General features: G+C 34.7%; 1 protein-coding gene across 4 annotated transcripts in view; it reads right to left on the minus strand.

Annotated features, from left to right (window-relative positions):
* Positions 1 to 19,969, minus strand: part of LOC113496135 (LIM domain and actin-binding protein 1) — a 40,553-nt gene that overhangs the window by 13,010 nt on the left and 7,574 nt on the right. Inside the window, exons 1-3 of one of the 4 annotated variants that reach the window (XM_026875259.1) lie at positions 17,678 to 18,580; positions 814 to 989; positions 105 to 274 (exon numbers count right to left, since the gene is read on the minus strand). In XM_026875259.1, the coding sequence (XP_026731060.1) occupies positions 105 to 274; positions 814 to 989; positions 17,678 to 17,789 (458 nt within the window). In that variant the 5' untranslated portion in view covers positions 17,790 to 18,580. Of the gene's footprint in view, positions 1 to 104; positions 275 to 813; positions 990 to 3,329; positions 3,462 to 3,663; positions 3,771 to 17,677; positions 18,581 to 19,969 lie in introns of those variants that run through there. The other 3 variants (XM_026875260.1, XM_026875262.1, XM_026875261.1) reach the window with 3 other exon arrangements.

Consider the following 19,969-nt stretch of genomic DNA (forward strand, 5'->3'; position numbering starts at 1 on the left):
TCCATAGCATAGTTGTATGCTTACAATTTTTCAGTAACTACTCTAATATAGCAGACGGTTTTGCGTCCCAAATAAATAAATAATTTAATAGCTTAAATACATACGTGAGTTGCTTATTACACTGCACGCATCGGAAGCACTCTTTATGCCAGATCCGTTTCTCTGCCTTGATGCGCTCCATGGCGTACACCGGCCGGGAGCACTTCTGACACTGCGGGATCGACTCCGCGTCGGCAGCCTTCATCTTCTTGAACAGCTTTTCTGAACTTTTTGACTGGAAGGTAAAGATTTGAATGTTTTAGTAAAGGGCAAAAAAAGAATTATTAGAATTGGGATGCTTTTACAGAAAACATGGTCAAGCAAATGATTGTGGATATAGAATACATAGATTGTATTAAATGCAGACATTTTAAGTGTTTTCGATATTATTCTCTACAAACGAAACATGAGTAACAGCAACTCAGCCGTTTCAAAATAGCAAGATGTCACACATCCTCAGATCGTTTTTATAAGACCCGAATCTTTATCTTTTAAAACTTAATTTGATATATTCTTGTCTCATTTTTCGTATTTCACAAAAGACCATTAAGGCTTAATGAGTCCTTCTGCTTTGGGTTGAGAGCGGAAAGGAGTCAGAGTGACTTCTACGGACTAAAACCCACCTATGTTCCCTCATTTGCCCTTCACGATTAGGGATCACGGTTACCCTTTCGGACAATCTAGCTACAAGCCCCCTTAAAGGGAGATTTATGAACAACAACAACGTTTGTAATTCTAAGAGGAAAGAATTGCTCGTAAGTGCAAAATACCCACCACTGATATATTCCCTTCATCCTTATGCCGTCTGGACTTCGTCTTCTTCTTGACTGTCCTCTGCTCCGAGACCTGGACCTCCTGGTAGCTCCTCTGGACCCTCGACTCCGTCTGGATGAGGGTCTGAGACGACTCCATGGTCGCTGTCGCCGTTGCTAGTGCCATCACTTTGTGTTCTGGAGATCAGGAAAAATTAACGTCAGATTGGTTGATAATGGGTGTATTTGTGTACCTATGTAACTTGAATGTTTATGAAAACCCCCGAGACACAATGATTAAATTTATTAATGTGAGTAGTTTTTTTATATGTGAAGATCACAATAAATACCTACCTACATATCACTGAGAAAGAACTTTGCTGCCTATTTTAGGGTTATATATCTACCAGAGCGAGTGAAGTCAGAAACCTTATTATACGTGTGAAATGCTGACTCTCCATTTGTTTTATTGAGACACTTTAAGTCATTTTGGGCAGAGTCAGGAGATCTTTCACGCTTGCCGTACCCTTAGTAAATAGGGTTATATTCAGTTAATACCAGAAGAAAGTTATTCAACAAAATTTATTTTCGGACGAAAGCAAAAAAATCGTTTCTATAGTCTGGTGTTAATTGAAACGTCTTTTTCCTTTTTTTGACATGCAAAGCGATGTGCAAAGAGAAAGTTTCACCGTACTCAGTATTTATTTAAACACAAAACATTAGCATAGTAACGCAATTATACTTTGTAACTAGACCTTAACTAATAACATAGTTAACCTTAACATTAGTCAGTTAACAACGGGGTCAATGGCCGAGTTAACTCTGCTGAGATTTCACGAAATTAGCAAGCGTTGTCAATGGAATTGATTTGGAGATTTTTATTAACTTTTTGTTTATTGCAGTTGATTTTTGCCGATTATTTTAGTGTTGGCTAAGGCTGAAATTATTATTAGATAGCCGCTTTTAGCAATCATAAGCAGAAAATAGGTTTTATTATAATAATTTTGGTCAGGCGGATTAATAATTATTAATATTTATCGGATTAGCTTGTGGCTAAGCTATAACCGCATAAGTGAATCGATCACAGGTTAAGCTATGCTTGACGCGGTTGATCCGTAGATGGGTGACCATCTTTGTCATAACGAGTTCCTCCGTGTTTCGGAAGGCACGTTAAATTGTGGGTCCCGGCTCTTATTCCTACATCTTTGGCAGTGGTTAAAAGGTAGTCAGAAGCTTGAAAAGTCTGACAACCAGTCTAATCAAGAAGTATCGTGTTGCCCAGGTAACTGGGTTGAGGAGGTCAGATAGGCAGTCGCTCCTTGTAAAACACGGGTACTTAGCTGAAACCGGTTGGACTGGTAGCCGGCCCCAACATAGTTGGGAAAAGGCTAGGCGAATGATGATGATTTATCGGATTAGACTGACTAGTTTCGGACCCAACTGAAATCCTTAATCATGCTTCAATGCGGAGAAGTATATTACAAAATTTACTTAATTTAAAACGTCTCATACCCTTCAGAGAGTTACTTAATTTTAAGGACGTTTTTAAAACTTTTATCTATTACTTACATACAACTGAAAATGTCAAAGAAGATTATAATTTGCCATTCGTTACTTAAACAACTGCCAATTACATTCAAAAATAAGCTAAGTAATGGATATCAAGTAAAGTGACGTTTCTCTATTATCAACGTTGCCTTATGATTTATTTGACGGACTATAAACTTTATTTATAATGGGTATCATTTAAGTAAATAACGTTTACTAAGCTTATTTTAACAAATCATTAACCATGTATGTAAACAGAGACAAGTTTATCAAAAATTTCATTGCTATGGAAATTGTTGAAATTGTAACTCTGCTAGAAAAAACAGTACCTAATATAGATTTTAAAATCTAAGTTACAGAATGCAATAGGTTTTTAATTTGTTTACTCAAAGGTGCTTAGGTATTCAACAATCTGCTGTCATGTCAGTACTATTTAAAATATGTTTTTACTAACCATGTCTTGTCATTGATAGATAATTAGGTATATTACCTAATAAATAAAATTAATGTTTGCTTTATGTACAATAATTTGTTTAATAAACAGTTTACGCATCTAGGTACAAAAACAATTAATAAAATACAGGCTTTCGGAAAGATTCCTATAATGGTACTGCTCATTCTTGAAAGAAATCTCTACTTGTTAGTCCAGTCATCTACAAATCACTTAATTAAATCCAAGCCACAACAACTCCAATCAACGAACATCTCTAGATATTAACACGCGGAATTAAAAACCTATCATTGTGATAATCAAATTAATTAATCAGCAGTTATTTCTCGGAGCGAAACCAGACGTTTTCTAATGTAGTTGTGAACACGCGACGTCCGTCAACGATGTAATTGATTGGACCGTTTAGTTATGTGATAGAGTGGATAGGTGGTAAATATTGTGGTAAAATTTTCAAAACATTCCCGTAAATCTTCCCCGTTGAAGATAACACAGAAGACTTCTTGAGATTTTCGCTAGTAAAAAAGAATAGATCAGCTTACCACCTAGCCCAGGACGGAGATAGTCTACAAGGGTTGTCCAGGATGAAAAACCAGAGATGTAGTCGCGGACGGATAAAATTCTCCTTTTTTTATTAAGTCTTTTATACCTATAGAGTAAACAAAGGAGTGTTTTCTTTTATTACTTTTCTCTTACTTATTAAAATTGAAGAAAAGTCAGTGTACAATTATATGAATTCATTCATTTTTTTTTATCTAGACATCTTGTTCACGAACTTATTTACAAAGGCTGACTTAACACGATCACCATTTTCATTTCACAAAAGCCACGACTTCCGCCGAAGTATCACAGTAAAAATATAAAGAAAACAATTACCAAAAGACAAAGGAGCCATCACAAGCATCTTGAATAATAATATAATATATCACACACAGCACGATCACGACCAAAATATTTAACACAATACAACTAAATTCCTTTGTGACCGGCCCGAACGCGCGCTTTCTTAAAACTGAGAGAAAATCTTCAAAACATTATATATATACATGAAAGAGAATTAACCTCCAAACTTCGTACGAGTATATTCTATTGATTCATGGCATGTTTTTGGATATTACAAGTCGTTACGTAGCTGTCTGGCTGTCTGTCACAGGGTGGGTGAAAGCGATGCATCAGCGGTTTGAGTTGACTTCGAATCATTATTATTTTTAAGGTACAGAGTCATCAATTTTTGGCCCTTTGTCAGCTTATTCTTTAACAATTGAAAATTGTAGTAATTATAATAACAGTAACAGGAGTAACAGGATTTTTGGATCTATGCAGTTGGAATGAGTTCTGATTTTGGCTACTTCACCGGAATTTAAGCGAATAGGTTCAAGGGTGGATAGGCTGAGAAGACCTGGGCGACAAAATGCAAGTCTTTGTCATGCATCAAAAAACAGATCACTATTTTGAAATAAAAAAAAGTAGTATAGGACGATTATTAAAACATCCAGAACCAAAATAGGGAGCGGCATGGATTTGCATGCTTAAGGCAACTAACGTATCAAATCCGAGTTAGAATCGTGGGTATCTCAACGTAGCATAAAATATGAGTTATTAAGAAACGTAGAAATAAAAACATTTTTTCATTCAGATTCGGAATATATCCAGGGCAAAAACTTCAGTAAAATACTCAACACAATAGCCACGTAAATTGCCTTTAAACTTATCACAAATACCGGACATGACCTAAATATTTGAGAATTTGAGAGCTTAGCTAATTAAATAATCTATTTGTCAAAACCAATTGGATTAACTCTTCAAAATGTTTTGCAACTCATTAAATATTTAGGGGATTCATTAGTTCCGTTGTTCTTAATTAGAAAGTTGGCAATAGCGTTTAAATTGTAATTATGAAAATCTTTGGGAGTTGAGCAATATCAAAGTTACAGCGAGATTATAATAATATGATGGCTTGTGTATTTATTCAGACGTATTTTTTTTTATATTAATAGCTAGTTATTGTTCGCCGGCCCGTAACAAATGGAAAATGATCCCACGGAAACACAAAATCGGGATAAAAACTATCCTGTGTGTTAATCCTGGATATAAACTATCTGTGTACCAAGTTTCGTATCAATCCGTTCAGTGGTTTTTGCGTGTAAGAGGAAAAAAGATCCACACATCCAGACATACAAACTTTCGCTTTATAATTGTAGGATTAATAATTAATTCATTATTATAATGTTACAAGGTGGCACTACAAAGCTACTACTGGTTTGTAACCGTGTCAAAGTTAAAAAGCAAATTTCCAATAATTGTGAAATGTTAGGCGACCAAACGTGGTCATTGATGCATGTTTCTCTTTTCTATCAAGACAATTTAACTCAGAAATTAGTAATTAACACCACCTTTCAAATTAAATGGACGAATCCCAAAAATAAGCAGAAACACTTGTTAAACATCACATCCCTTTTATGAAACATCTCATTTAATGCTAAAATTATAATCCTGTAACCCATTTCAAAGTAAACTCATCACCAGTGGAACGAATCACCAAATTTGTTTAACGTGGGTAGTCGTAAACATTTGTTTACGTGAAGGGAATATTGGCGCGTTTCCATATTACGTCAATTTTAGGGTACCGTAAACCAAAAGAGTGAAACAGGACACGTCTTAGCTATCTGTCCGTATGTCACCAGTATATTCGACTAAGCGTGAAAGTTAAATTGCATATTTTTTTAAATATGTTTTGTTTCGACTGGCCAGTGGTTAGTGACCCTGACTGCTATACCGGAGGTCGTGGGTTCGATTCCCATCCAGGACAAATGTTTGTGTGATGATCACGATCGTTTGATCTATGTCTGGATGTAATGTATCTATATTATGTATGTATTTAGAAAGATAGAAGTATGTTTATCGGTTATCTAGTACTCATAATACAAGCTATGCTTATTTTGAGACATGATGGCGTTATGTGAAAGTTGAGGAGTATAAATCCATTGCCGCTGTAACAATAAACACTAAAAACAATAAAAGATAGGTTTCATATAACAAATATGATTTATTTACCCTCCTTACAATACGGAATCTTTTGAACACAAGTCTGTCTCGCACTTTTCCAATTGCCAGTTTTACAATTTTCAGATTCGGCTACGTAATTCATGATTATGCAAAATCTTAGTCTGTACTCATGTGTTGTCTTGTTTATTTTTGACCTGCATTTGTCATTTAGGACAAGAATAGAACGAGAGGAAGTGAGAGGCGACGCGGGATTATATTAGTTGGATGAGAGATAGATACATTGTAAATGTATCTCAGATTTTGTGAGTGTAGCATCGTTAATTAGGTTTTTAACTAATTAATTAGGCTTTAGGTAAGTTTTAGTTGTTGCTTCAGAAGTTATAGCTTTTATTAAGTTACATAGTTATAGTATCGTGTTTAAAAAATGCTTTCAATATTTTTTTTCTTCCTAAATGCATATAAAATTTTAATAAAGATCAAAACAAAACTATTAATTTTCTACTTTTCAAACAACCAATTAAGATTAACGTCTTTACATTATTTAATCATGAATTAATCTTAATGTTTACATAGTTTAAAAAACCATACCAAAAGCTTAGCAACATATTTATAATGCAATCGTCTATAGATAAAACATTCCCGCGCCCGGTGAATCAGAATAAGACTATGGCAACACTAAAAAGTCAATTTTCTAAAATTAGTCCCGACCCAATTAAATATGGCGCTTAGAAATACGACACCTGTTTTTCTTTCATTCAGTCTCGCTGTGGCGTGGTGGCCTGTTGTGTGTTTACCGACCTTTTTAAATATGGTGGTCTCAAAGAAAACAATGAATGAAAAACATTACAGCTTTTATTAATGGGTGCTGTGTTTATAGAAATGTTTCCTACAACTCAATAGAAAACAAAAACTGTAAACTACATACAAAAATGTATGAAAGTAAGGTCACTTTTCCTTTCGACTAGTGACGTGCCATTTTTTCTCTGCTGTTATCCTGAACGAAGGTTATGACTGCTTTACTGGCTTATATGTGACGTGATTTTGACTTGTCAATGTAGTGCTCAAATGCATTAAAATCGAAGCAATTGTATCATCGTTAGTGCTTGTAGAAAGTAACATGTCCTACGGAATCTAAATATGCAAGTAAATGTGGTTCGAGCTTTGGCGTATATGCGTTGTTTAGATGAAAATGTTCTCTATGCATGCATGCTTTGACCGATATGACCTTTAACCGATATAGAACTGTGTAGTTATTCTAAGACCTAACCGATGCACGACGTTAAAAAGTCTACCAATTTAGTAGAAAATACTCGTTTCACTTCCTTTTTATTTTTTTTCGATTATTGTAAAAGAGTGAACTTATATTCTTAATCAATGCTTTACTGAAGCAATTTTATTTTGTGCTTGTAGAAAATATTCTGGACGTAACAGGTACGAAAGTTAGAGTGGTGATCAATGGAACCTAAACTTTTATTCTCTTTGCACTGGTGAGTCTTGACTACTTTTTCCTATATAATCAGAAACTCTCTCAGTCGTCGTTAGAAAACTTATGTACATTCCATCAAAATCTAATTATTTCTTTACACAAAATTACAATATACAAAAGATCGCTCTTAGTGATCATACCGCCCATTATGGCACCTATTCCTATTTATTAAATCCTCTTATCATGTGGTTTGCCATAAAAATATTATTTCTACGTATCAAACAGACAAACAATCATTTTATATATAGATTGAGTAATTTTCAAGACGCATTGCTTTCTCGTAAAACGTCGGCTACCAAACTGACTGAATGCTTTGCTCCACGCTCAATGGACTTTACAGATGTGTTAATTACAGCAATTACTTTCCCCTATTCTTGTATAGCTAACACTTGTACTTGGAGAAGCATTTTGTTATTTATCTTTACTTTTCTTTACAGATAAAACTTTTTTTGTAACATAACTAACTTATGCGCACGGTTTCACTCACTTGTAGATTGGTTTTTTGTATTAATTAGTAACCTTTCTGGAAAACCAAGCTTACTACGTTCAAATGCGGTATAATCGGTTCAGCAGTTTACGCGTAAAAATGTACCAGAGAGACAAAAAGGACATTCGAAAATTGTCATCATCGGCCTAGCCTTTTCCCAACTATGTTCGGGTCGGCTACCAGTCCAATCGGTTTCAGCTGAGCACCAGTGTTTTACAAGGAGCAACTGCCTATCTGACCTCCTTAACCCAGTTACCTGGGCAACACGATACCCCTTGGTTAGACTGGCTGTCAGACTTTTTCAAGCTTCTGACTACCTGTAACGACTGTCAAAGATGTAGGAATAACAGCCGGGACCCACAATTTAACGTGCCTTCCGAAACACGGAGGAACTCGTTATGACAAAGATGGTCACCCATCTACGGACCAACCGCGTCAAGCATAGCTTAACCTGTGATCGAATCACTTATGCAGTTATAGCTTAGCCACGAGCTCTTAATGAAGCGTGATAGCTAAAATTATGTACCTATTCCTGTTGCCGCTATAACAACAAATCGTGAGCATTGAGGTTCATTTATTTGTTTAATTAACAATTCCAATCAGTTTTTTCTATTCTATAACTTTTGTACGGATCCATCATAATCGCGAAACCAACTCGATCATCTCAATTATTCCAGTATCTTCGTTTACAGATTAATACACGAACATAAAAATTAACTCATAAACAGTTATTTATTGCAACAAATACAGGACAGACGTTTCTTAGAACCCAGTGTTCAGTTAATTCGTAAAGATTACGGTTAACCCGAAATGTCGGTCAAACAGTCATTACAAACAACGAGGTAGTAATGCCGTAAATAAAACATCTTCTTTACCGACTGCGGCTGAAAGATGGGTTATGGTTTCAAAAGCATTTCATAAAGTATTAGATTTTTTTGACTTGGAGTGTTGTTTTTTTATTATTATTGATAATAAATTAGTAAGTAATGGCTTTGTTTGTAGTGGCTTAGCTTTTTTTTAGGGTCTGTAACCATAAGTCCAGTAGCACATCAAAGATCGATCGATAGTGTTTAAATACCGACTCACACTTGACCGGTTTTAATAGCTATAAATGTTTAAACTTTAAACGATACAAACTAAAAGCGATAATAAATGTAAAACAAAAGACCAAAATAAAATAAAAAATTAAGAGTATTATACCTTATTTTTGAGTCTGTTAAAACAAAGATATTTTCCACAAGTTTTTTGCTCACCTTTATCAAGCAGTATTTTCTTCGACAATTTATAGGTTAAGAACAAAAACATTGTGCTAAAGAAAACCATCTTCACGAAGGCCAGTAAATTGTTATTACCGTTCAGAAGCAATAAAAAACTGTTTACTTACTAATTAAATTACAGCTTTAATAAGACATCTCTTAATTAAGCGTAAAGGGAATTAGATGAATTGATCAGTTTAAAAGATGTTTGTTCTGCTTTCTTGCTTGTTTCTACAAAAGAACGATTGATTATTTCCGCTCAGTTTCATTATTTTAACCTACTTTGTTTTTGAGAAATTGATTTGTGTATTTTTGTTGCGCGGTGTTTTTGTATACTTCCAATTCCATATAAATACTTATGGTTTATTTAATTCTGTGCTTCTTTGAGAGTAACAGTTACATTTATAAGTTACATTTAGTGCAACTAGAGTCAGTAATGTAACGTTTTAAAAGTGCCTGAGAAACGGCCTATTTGAAATAAAAACTTTTTGATTTTGAATTTGATTATAAAATTGAATGCAGACTTACTTATTTCATCTTACAATATAGATAGGTAAGAAGGTTAAGTAATTAAATAGTTATTACTTTTTTCACAGCTACGAGTGAGTAATATTAAACTATAGATACTACTATTAAAACAGACGAAGAACTCGCTTAAATGAGGTGGTGACCTTATGGTTCATAGATCTGGAAGTTAGGAATCCATGTAAATAGGTACCAATACAATTTCCTAGGCTCTCAATATACTGGAATCTAGAATCGCCAACAAAACGTGTTCAAGAATGTGAGCCAAAGCTGGCTTATATAGAGAAGGGATGACCCATTAGGTATATGAGAAAGATATTATTTAAAAAGTGCGTAGCATCAGTCTCTTCCTGACCAAACTTTAACAGTTGTTTAGTCAGTCTAATATTTTTACTGCCACAAAAACGTAGTATTTACCTCTAATTATGCATTTTCATTTTAAATTCCAGTAATCCTACAGGAATAAGAACAACACTCAAAAAACACTATCGATGATTCTAGAACATCTGGATAGAAAATTCACATCGCTCGCTTCGAACATAAGGAAAAATGTTTAGAAAAGTATCCATCTTTGGTGTTATAGCCTCGTCCAGTATTGACACAAACTCGTTTTACCATGTTTTAATTCAACGCTTGATTTCACTAATCAACGCTTCACAAGAATTCGGAATAATACTTCAATTGGGAAAATAAATGAAGCTGCATCTCTTTGAGTGATTGGAAACTACTCTAACTTCTTGACTATGTTAAATACACAAATAGACAGCTTACTCAACGTTAAAATAATTATACAATTTACTAACTCTCATTTTTGTTATCAAAATCAAAAGTTTTTATTTCAAATAGGCCGTCTTCCAGGCACTTTTAAAACGTTACAGTAGTGACTCTAGTTCTAATGGAGAAGAACCGGCAAGACTCCAATATTCCTACCTCATCAACTTATGTAGACAAACCTCATGCCAAATGATCAAATAATTATGAATTTGACAAGAGTAATCATAAAAAAGAAGCCAAGAATGACATATTGAGAGTATGACCTTGTTAACACGCATTCCGGAAGAATACTTAGCTTAATATACTGATGTAAAAAACATTGTCAGCGTTAAATTGCACATTTCATCAATTGAATAAATAGCACTAATTGCTAACGCATGCCAAGTAAAAGCGACATTACCTTAAATGCATTTCCTGTTTGAATGCATCTACATGATACTTTTATGTAAATGATAAACATGCTAGCATAATTTTCTGCAACAATGATCAAGAATGGAAAGGTTTAGAAGGTAGACTATGCCCTATTGCGTGACAGTACCGACTCGATAAATCTTAAAAACTTTCGAAATACGAGAGATTTAAAAATTGGTTTACTCAGGCTTTAAAATCGCCCGACAAGTTTCGGACTTAAACGGAGTCTTTATTTATAAGCAGAATTACTTTCACAAGTAAAATAATATTTCCTACGTGAGTAAATGGTACCAAATAATTCTGAAACATTCAGGATTTCTCTTTTGTCATTCGCTACACAGCAATCAAACTCTTCTGCGTGTAATGAGGTCCTGTTGCATCCTGACTTTCAAGTCAGTTCCGAAGAGTTATGATAAACACTCGTGGTTTTCATTTTTTCATATTTTTTCACGTATTTCATCCACCTTATTTACGAGACTTCAATTTCTTGTCATTATATTTTGCCAATCTATATCTGAAGATACAACTTCGAGGACAGTTACGGAATGCCATTTTTTGCAGACGAATCGGCAAAAACTCCACAAGTACCAATACAAACTAAAGATAATACTTGGATGGGCAAGTGAAAGCATGTTAATATCTGGAATCACTTTCAAGTCGTTCGCTCCTCATATACTTTGATACGTTGATACGTATATTTGGCTCCGAGTGGGTGTAATGCACTGACGTGTCCGATTCTGTACCAAACACATTGGATTCACACGGTTTTATGTGGAATTGTTTGATACCATGCATATTTCGATTTATATTTAACGAGATGAATCTTGGATCTTGGTTGAATTCCGATTTGAACGATGCAAATGGAACTAAAAGTATTCATTCGGTGCTGTATGATCATCGGCCTAGCCTTTTCCCGAATATGTTGGAGTCGGCTTCCAGTTTAACCGGTGCTATATGGGGACAGATTTTAGGTAGGAAACATATGATTTACCTTATGAAATAATGACGAGTACTTTTGAATCTACAAATTAACATATTCATATTTCATTAGGTGGGATATTTTTGGGTCGTGTCTACTCCCGAATGGAGAGCACTAAAGAAGCGGTGAGGTAGACGAATCTTAGTGCCATTTTCTATTTTGTTTAAACCGTCATCAAGAAGATTTCAATTGGTCTGTATTTTAAATGAAACATTAAAAGGGAAATTAGACATTAAATAACCTACACTACTCAAATTATTAGCATTAGAAAACAATAGATCTAAAATACAGTTTCTTACGCAAAACAAACTGACAATACAACGATTTAGCACCTTCTACTTTAATACTCTGCTAAATTAGGAGGTAGCTTTGAGATAATAGCTGTGTTTGACTAAGTCGGAGTTGTCTTAAATTATATCTGAAATATTATTACGATGCTCAAAACAAGATGACTGGTCCATCGCATTTTATGACACGCAATATTTATTAGGAAAGTAATGATTATTTTAATGCTTACTGATGATTCATTAAAAAGTGCTAATTAATAGTAATGATGGTGGATTCTGCTTGAAGTTTTTAATGCTAGTAGTAATTTCTGGTTGAAAAACTGCTATTGATGTTATCGATACATGAAGATTTATTTTTTTTAAATAGTATTTATAAGATAATTCATAAAAACACTTAGTTTAACCATTGCAAGAAAAAAAGTAATGTCGAGAAAAATAATTATATTTTGTCTGCCAAACACAGTGAATCTTCACCTGAATTGAAAACTTTTATCATAAAAGATGAAATTCGTTTTGAAAGAACCACGAAACAAATCAAATTAACCAACACAAACTTACTCAACGGTCAGTAACTTCCATAGGAGTCACACATAATTAGGGTAGTCGTACATTTGTTACAAACGATTGCAAAAAGCAATAAAGCAACATCCTTCTTGACAGGAAGTTAATTCGGTCACGACTGTCATTTACAAGGCATGGAGTAAAGGAACACTTAGTTCTCAACTATGTGACGTAATTAAAACTTCAAGCATTAATGGGATGGTGGCATGCTCAGAATTTCCCCTTTCACGTTAATGAAATATTATGTCGAGTGCGTAACGTTTGTGTATCTGAGAGAGAGAATGTTTGAGCCTCGAATTTAAGGATAATGTGAAGTATGTATGATCTTTGAATTATGGAAAGGGATGGAAGAGAATATTCTTTATTGTATACCGTAGAATTATATTAGTGATATAATTTACATCATGTGCTAACAAATCTGAATCATAATCTTCATCGGTTTCTGATTTGATCGATCCGATATGATTTGATCTGATCTTTTGGTTGAATTCCGATTTGAACGATGCAAATGGAACTAAAAGTATTCATTCGGTGCTGTATGATCATCGGCCTAGCCTTTTCCCGAATATGTTGGAGTCGGCTTCCAGTTTAACCGGTGCTATATGGGGACAGATTTTAGGTAGGAAACATATGATTTACCTTATGAAATAATGACGAGTACTTTTGAATCTACAAATTAACATATTCATATTTCATTAGGTGGGATATTTTTGGGTCGTGTCTACTCCCGAATGGAGAGCACTAAAGAAGCGGTGAGGTAGACGAATCTTAGTGCCATTTTCTATTGTTTAAACGTCATCAGAAGATTCAATTGGTCTGTATTTAAATGAAACATTAAAAGGAAATTAACATTAAATAACCTACACTACTAAATTATTAGATTAGAAAACAATAGATCTAAAATACAGTTTCTTACGCAAAAAAACTGACAATAAACGATTAGCACCTTCTACTTTAATACTCTGCTAAATTAGGAGGTAGCTTTGAGATAATAGCTGTGTTTGACTAAGTCGGAGTTGTCTTAAATTATATCTGAAATATTATTACGATGCTCAAAACAAGATGACTGGTCCATCGCATTTTATGACACGCAATATTTATTAGGAAAGTAATGATTATTTTAATGCTTACTGATGATTCATTAAAAAGTGCTAATTAATAGTAATGATGGTGGATTCTGCTTGAAGTTTTTAATGCTAGTAGTAATTTCTGGTTGAAAAACTGCTATTGATGTTATCGATACATGAAGATTTATTTTTTTTAAATAGTATTTATAAGATAATTCATAAAAACACTTAGTTTAACCATTGCAAGAAAAAAAGTAATGTCGAGAAAAATAATTATATTTTGTCTGCCAAACACAGTGAATCTTCACCTGAATTGAAAACTTTTATCATAAAAGATGAAATTCGTTTTGAAAGAACCACGAAACAAATCAAATTAACCAACACAAACTTACTCAACGGTCAGTAACTTCCATAGGAGTCACACATAATTAGGGTAGTCGTACATTTGTTACAAACGATTGCAAAAAGCAATAAAGCAACATCCTTCTTGACAGGAAGTTAATTCGGTCACGACTGTCATTTACAAGGCATGGAGTAAAGGAACACTTAGTTCTCAACTATGTGACGTAATTAAAACTTCAAGCATTAATGGGATGGTGGCATGCTCAGAATTTCCCCTTTCACGTTAATGAAATATTATGTCGAGTGCGTAACGTTTGTGTATCTGAGAGAGAGAATGTTTGAGCCTCGAATTTAAGGATAATGTGAAGTATGTATGATCTTTGAATTATGGAAAGGGATGGAAGAGAATATTCTTTATTGTATACCGTAGAATTATATTAGTGATATAATTTACATCATGTGCTAACAAATCTGAATCATAATCTTCATCGGTCTTCTTGATTCTGATTTTCGGATCGCCGATAGGCCACGACGAACTCACTGGGCGCGACGTGTCACGGGTTTGATCCTCGCGTAAGAAAGTGTTTGTGTGATCTATTTATGATGCTTGTTCTGATTTTGGGTGTCTTTGTGGATGTGACTTTAATCCAGGGACCGGACAACCCCACTTTAGAGTTAAGCCGTTTGACAGGGTAACCCGTACACGGGGTAACTCATATCGCAGTGTTACCTTTTGTTCGAGTTACATCCTCGAAACCCAGCGAAATGGTTAACACCTTCATTATGGTAACCACGTGAAGGGGTTAACCCCTTCAATAACTTAACCCTTTGAAGTGGTTACCTTCACGAAAGGCTTTTATTCGTGTTACCCTGAATTACCCACTAAACTTGAGCTGCATACTTGCACCCTAGCGGCCCCTCATTGCTTTACTAAGACTACAGCTGATTTTCTTCTATCGCCGACGCGTCGCGCCGCGACTCGCGCCTCTCGGACAAACTACCTACGCGCGAAACGTCATATAGGTAACTAGCTGTTGCCCGCGACTTCGTCCGCGTGGTTAGAAGATATAAGTTAGGAATTTTTGAACGAAAGCCCTCGAAGATTAATATTTTTCCCCGTATTTGCCACATTTTCCATTAAATCTTCGCTCCTATTAGTTGCAGCGTAATTTTATATACCTAGCCTAAAACCTTCCTCGATTATTGGTCTATTGAGCACAAAATGAGATCAAATTTTTTAGATGAAATTATTTATAATAATTTAAATAAAAATCGAATACAAGTTTTTTTTCATTTTTTGCATTTTCTGAGAAGATTTGACGGGTGAATTTTCGATTGAAAATTAGTGTTTTTTTATATTAATTCAAAATAAGGTGAAAAAATAAATATTTTTAATCAAATAAATTACAGCGTATTTGGGACACAAAAAAGTAAGTTTTCACCAAATTTCGTTACAAAAATAAATTTTTGTAAAAGATAAAAATAAAAAACCACAATCTTGGTTTTTTAGATTTTTCACATAAATTTTGAGGTTATGTGAAAAAAATGTAAACACAAAAGTTTTAGATCTTTTTCTTTTAAAACTTTGCCATTTGACTTTTTTCGATACGAATTTTAGTTTTGCCGGAAATCGATAAAAACCCTTTTTTACTCTTCAAACGTCACTCCCACCCCCTTCCCGACCTCAGATCACCCGTAAATTATTTTTCCTTTCATTTTTATAATATTCCCCTCCTTTTCTAATGGGTTTCATCCTACTATTCTTTTTTTTGGTTTTAAAAATTATCGACCCTGGTCTACAAGTATAGACACGAAAAATATATATCACAACGTTTGAAAAGTGCGACAAGCAAAATTAAACTGTAAGATCATATCCACAATGATTTTTATTCCATGTTTACAAGTCGCTCGGTAAATGCAACAATGGCGCCGCTGGGCGGTAAGATATCACGTGCGCTCGTGGTTATACTATTTTCAAAGTAATGTCTATGATAAAGAGTGCATATTGCATTGTCTTAGGTTGGAGTGGGTTACCCTGTTACAGTGTTACCGGGTAGTGAAAGGGTAACCTGTTCGGAACAGGGTTACAGTAATCCGTTCGAAGGTGTAACATATGTCATAGGGTTTTTTCTTGAAGCGCTTAAAAAAACCCCTTCAAAAACCCTTTCAATGAGTATCCGGCCGGTCCCTGCTTTAATCCCTGCGACATAATAATTACATTCCTTACTGTGTGAGTCATGATTGTTTTAAATATTTGGCTCTTGTCTAAAGAACTTCTTAGATATCTTGCTAGGTCTTAGACCTATTGCATTATCTTGGGTCATTTTATACACTAAACTCAGTGTATTCTAAACAACGATCCAAATATTAAAAAAAAGCATTCTCATTGAAATAACGTTCAACCAAATAACGAACCAACTCTCTCCGTACAAAATAGAACTGATGACATTTCAAAGAAAACCCAAAGCAATAATCTAAATCAAAACTAATGCCGGAATGGTATTCAGTAATTGATAACCAGTTCGCACCTGAGAGTTTGGCACTAAACCGAGGCTATAATAAGACGCATACCACCAACAAAGTTAGAAATATTAGTCTTCTACCGGAACACACATAGTTTGTTCACGAATCCAGTTCTAGAGGAAATATGGGATGGGCACCTGTTGCCTGGACATTCCAACATACAAAGTTTCATACCCACTATCACATGTCATACTTACAACTAAATTTCTTACAAAATATTATGCCATATATCTCAACAATCTCACATCACTTGTGCCAAAGAAAAAACTGCTTTAAAGTTCACTAAAACTTCCTGTTCTCAGTTTTACCCGTACCCCAGTTGCATTTTCGCGTGCGGCAACACCGAGCGCACCTGCAGCGATGCGCGGGCGCACGCGAGATTCGATTGGCTAATTTTAGCCGCACGAAGCGGTTATGTCACAGCAGACAATACTTCAACACTTCATCTAGTTGTGTTAAAATATATATCACTGTTAGTTTTAACGCTTCCTTGTGGTTTCTGAGCTTTGGTGGTCTTTGAGATGTGCGCCAGTGTTATAATAAAGTATAAGTTTGATATAAATGATTCAAATCGTGACGACAGATGTTGTGGAATGAGGTGTCAGTTACATGGTTTTGTCTTTGTGAATCGTATGGCTAACATTTAATAAGTCATTTTGATTGTTAATAACAAATTTTCATGACCTGTGTGTCTAGTAAAGCAAAACGAATCTATTGCTTCTATTAATATAGTTGAAAATAAATATTATTTATTTTTACTCGTCTCCGGACGCACAAAGACAAATGACTGTCTATCTAGACAGCTACCGATCCAGATAGCAGTCGTGAGATGAGATCCCGTTCATTGTAAATGGGCACTAACTTCTTATTAAGGACGCCACGGCCCATCAATCCTTGTCCACCGTACCGACGCGAGCTCCACGCATTTTGGTCTGAACCCTCCAGACACCAACATATATCAATGTCTCTTACGCAATATCCCCACTATTTATGGAAACACATAATTCGCTTATTTTCATTCAGCTAAATTTAAGCTTTTTGATATTTGATCCGCTCCAATTTTGTTTACAGTCAATAAAGATGTGTCTCAATGGAATACCAGTGGCAAATGCATAAACTGATACAACGACTTAATAATGTTCGACTTTGAAGATAAAACGAAACATTATTATAATAGGAATGATACCTGCGGTCTTGAAGATATCGGGTTGCATCCATTTTGCACCAAACACACGCATTAGATCACAATATACTCGAAAACAAAAACAAATTAGATCCAGAAACCAAGGCTCTAGCATGAAGCCAATGATTGAGAAATTCTACAACTCCTCCATTACAATAAAAACGTTTGATCGATCTATGTGCTAATAAAATTATAAAGAACAAGATTACAAGAACGAGCCATCCATTAGTATTCGTTAATGTGTGTGTACAGGTGTGTGTGCATCGCCATCTGACACCAGTTCCATTGTGCTGAAACCACACAGCGACAATAGTACGTGCGGAGTTCCGTTTAAACAAAGATGCGACGGTGATTCATCAGATAATTGTAGAAGATTGTTACTATTATTTGGCAGTCGTTATAGGTCGAAGAGAAAAAGCAACGGTGATTCGGGATTATGAAAAACAGTACGAGAGTGATATTAAAGATTATATAGATATTGGCTGGAATTGTTGTGAAACTAGATATTTTGGAAGTATGGAATTCTTCAAATGAGATAATTTGCGGGGTTAAGTTTTTTCATTAAATGATGGTCCAAAAAATGATCAATTTAAAATTGGGAGCGACTAGGGTACGTACATAGCAATGACCTTAATTTTAGAGCTTTTGCAATAAATCGCCCATTCCTAGAATCAATTTAAAACCTCTTAATGTTGTATCAATTAAATTAACAAGAAACATATTAAGACTACCATAAAACAAAGCTGTGTATACGATGTCAAACATCAGCTACTTATTTTTAAGATCGTAAATGTCATGCAGCGACGCCAGCCCGAAGTGTGGCATGTAAACGGAAATTAAATTCTACGAGAATCGTGGTGAAGAGACGAAGACAAGAATTATGATTGCCAATGAAAAAGAATTATTTAAGTGTATAAAACTAGAACCAATCTGATGGAGTGCGAATCGAAACCGCCATACTTTTGGTTTCCGTGCAAATAGGCTAGATGTTAGAAAACTAATTTGCGAAAAAATATTTATTTGGTTATAGAAAACCTCAGATTTGAAAACTTCAACTTTATAACTAAGTATGACAGTTTATGATATGATCTTGGTGGCAGAAAGACAGATTTGGGTACTGAACCGTAAAAAGACAGAATTGTATGAAATCTTGCATCGGTATCAAACATCAATGCATTATTTGTTATTAAGATTATTTTGGGATTTGTTTACGAACAGTCAAGAATTTCGGGAACCGCTTTGGAAAATACCGAATTCTATCTTCAGCTGTGTTAAGAAAATATCAGTACCTAGTTTTAATGAAAATCTTCTGAAGCATGCACTTTAAGATCATTCAGAGACAAAAGACAATTCTAGGTAACCTAGTAAACTGTCAAATAAACTAGGTCTTGCTTCATTCAGGCTAAGGTGATGGTAATATTTGAAAAAATAAATGAGTCTGAATGAGCTCTTTGTCTGAAATGAGGTCATGATTTGTGACTAACTAACCAAACCGTAGGGTAAATTGTTTAATTTTCCTTAAACTAAATTGTTCAAATATTCAACCTCGTTAAAATTATTGGGTACTCCATAGCTTGGGTAAAATCAGATAGCTGAAACGAAGTAAAAAATAGCGGTGTTTTGTTGCTACCACTTCATTCCGACACGTTTTTTGGAATAACCATGACTTCTAGTTTACAAAAACATCTTATAAAAGAATCAACCTATTTTCTTTAACAACGTAATTAAAACATACATGGATGATGGACCATATGGTTTTTCTGGGTCACCACTTCGCGGAAACTGTCATCGGTTTAATACGATACATTGTCATTTCATCAGAGATAGCCAAGTGATCATTACGACAAACCAACTGTACCTATGCGACGTGTCGCTGATTCGATCCCGCAGGCATTTTTGTGTGACTTTCTACATGTCTTTAAGCCTGTCACACGAATGTTTGTAAACCCTGTGCGGGACAAGGATTAAAAACAATAATGCGGGAGTCGTTTATTCTTAAAAAAACATGGTATAATATTGTTATGTTGGCAACATAAACAATCTATCAATCTAAGGTCTACGTTTCAAGATGACATAATAAGTACAATAGTTATATCGGCCACTGGCGAATGTTATCATATTACTAATGATGTATTAAATACTCCGTGTTTCCATGTCAATATGAGATCGACAGTTGCCAAAATCGATGCGGTAACCATGAATATAATAGTATTTTGGCCGAGTTTTTGTTTATTTCCAACCAAAAACAAGTCTAAAGAAAAAAGTGGCCATGAAATACATTCCGTAACGTCTGTT

This window comes from Trichoplusia ni, chromosome 7 (assembly GCF_003590095.1).
Source record: "Trichoplusia ni isolate ovarian cell line Hi5 chromosome 7, tn1, whole genome shotgun sequence".
NCBI lineage: Eukaryota > Metazoa > Arthropoda > Insecta > Lepidoptera > Noctuidae > Trichoplusia > Trichoplusia ni.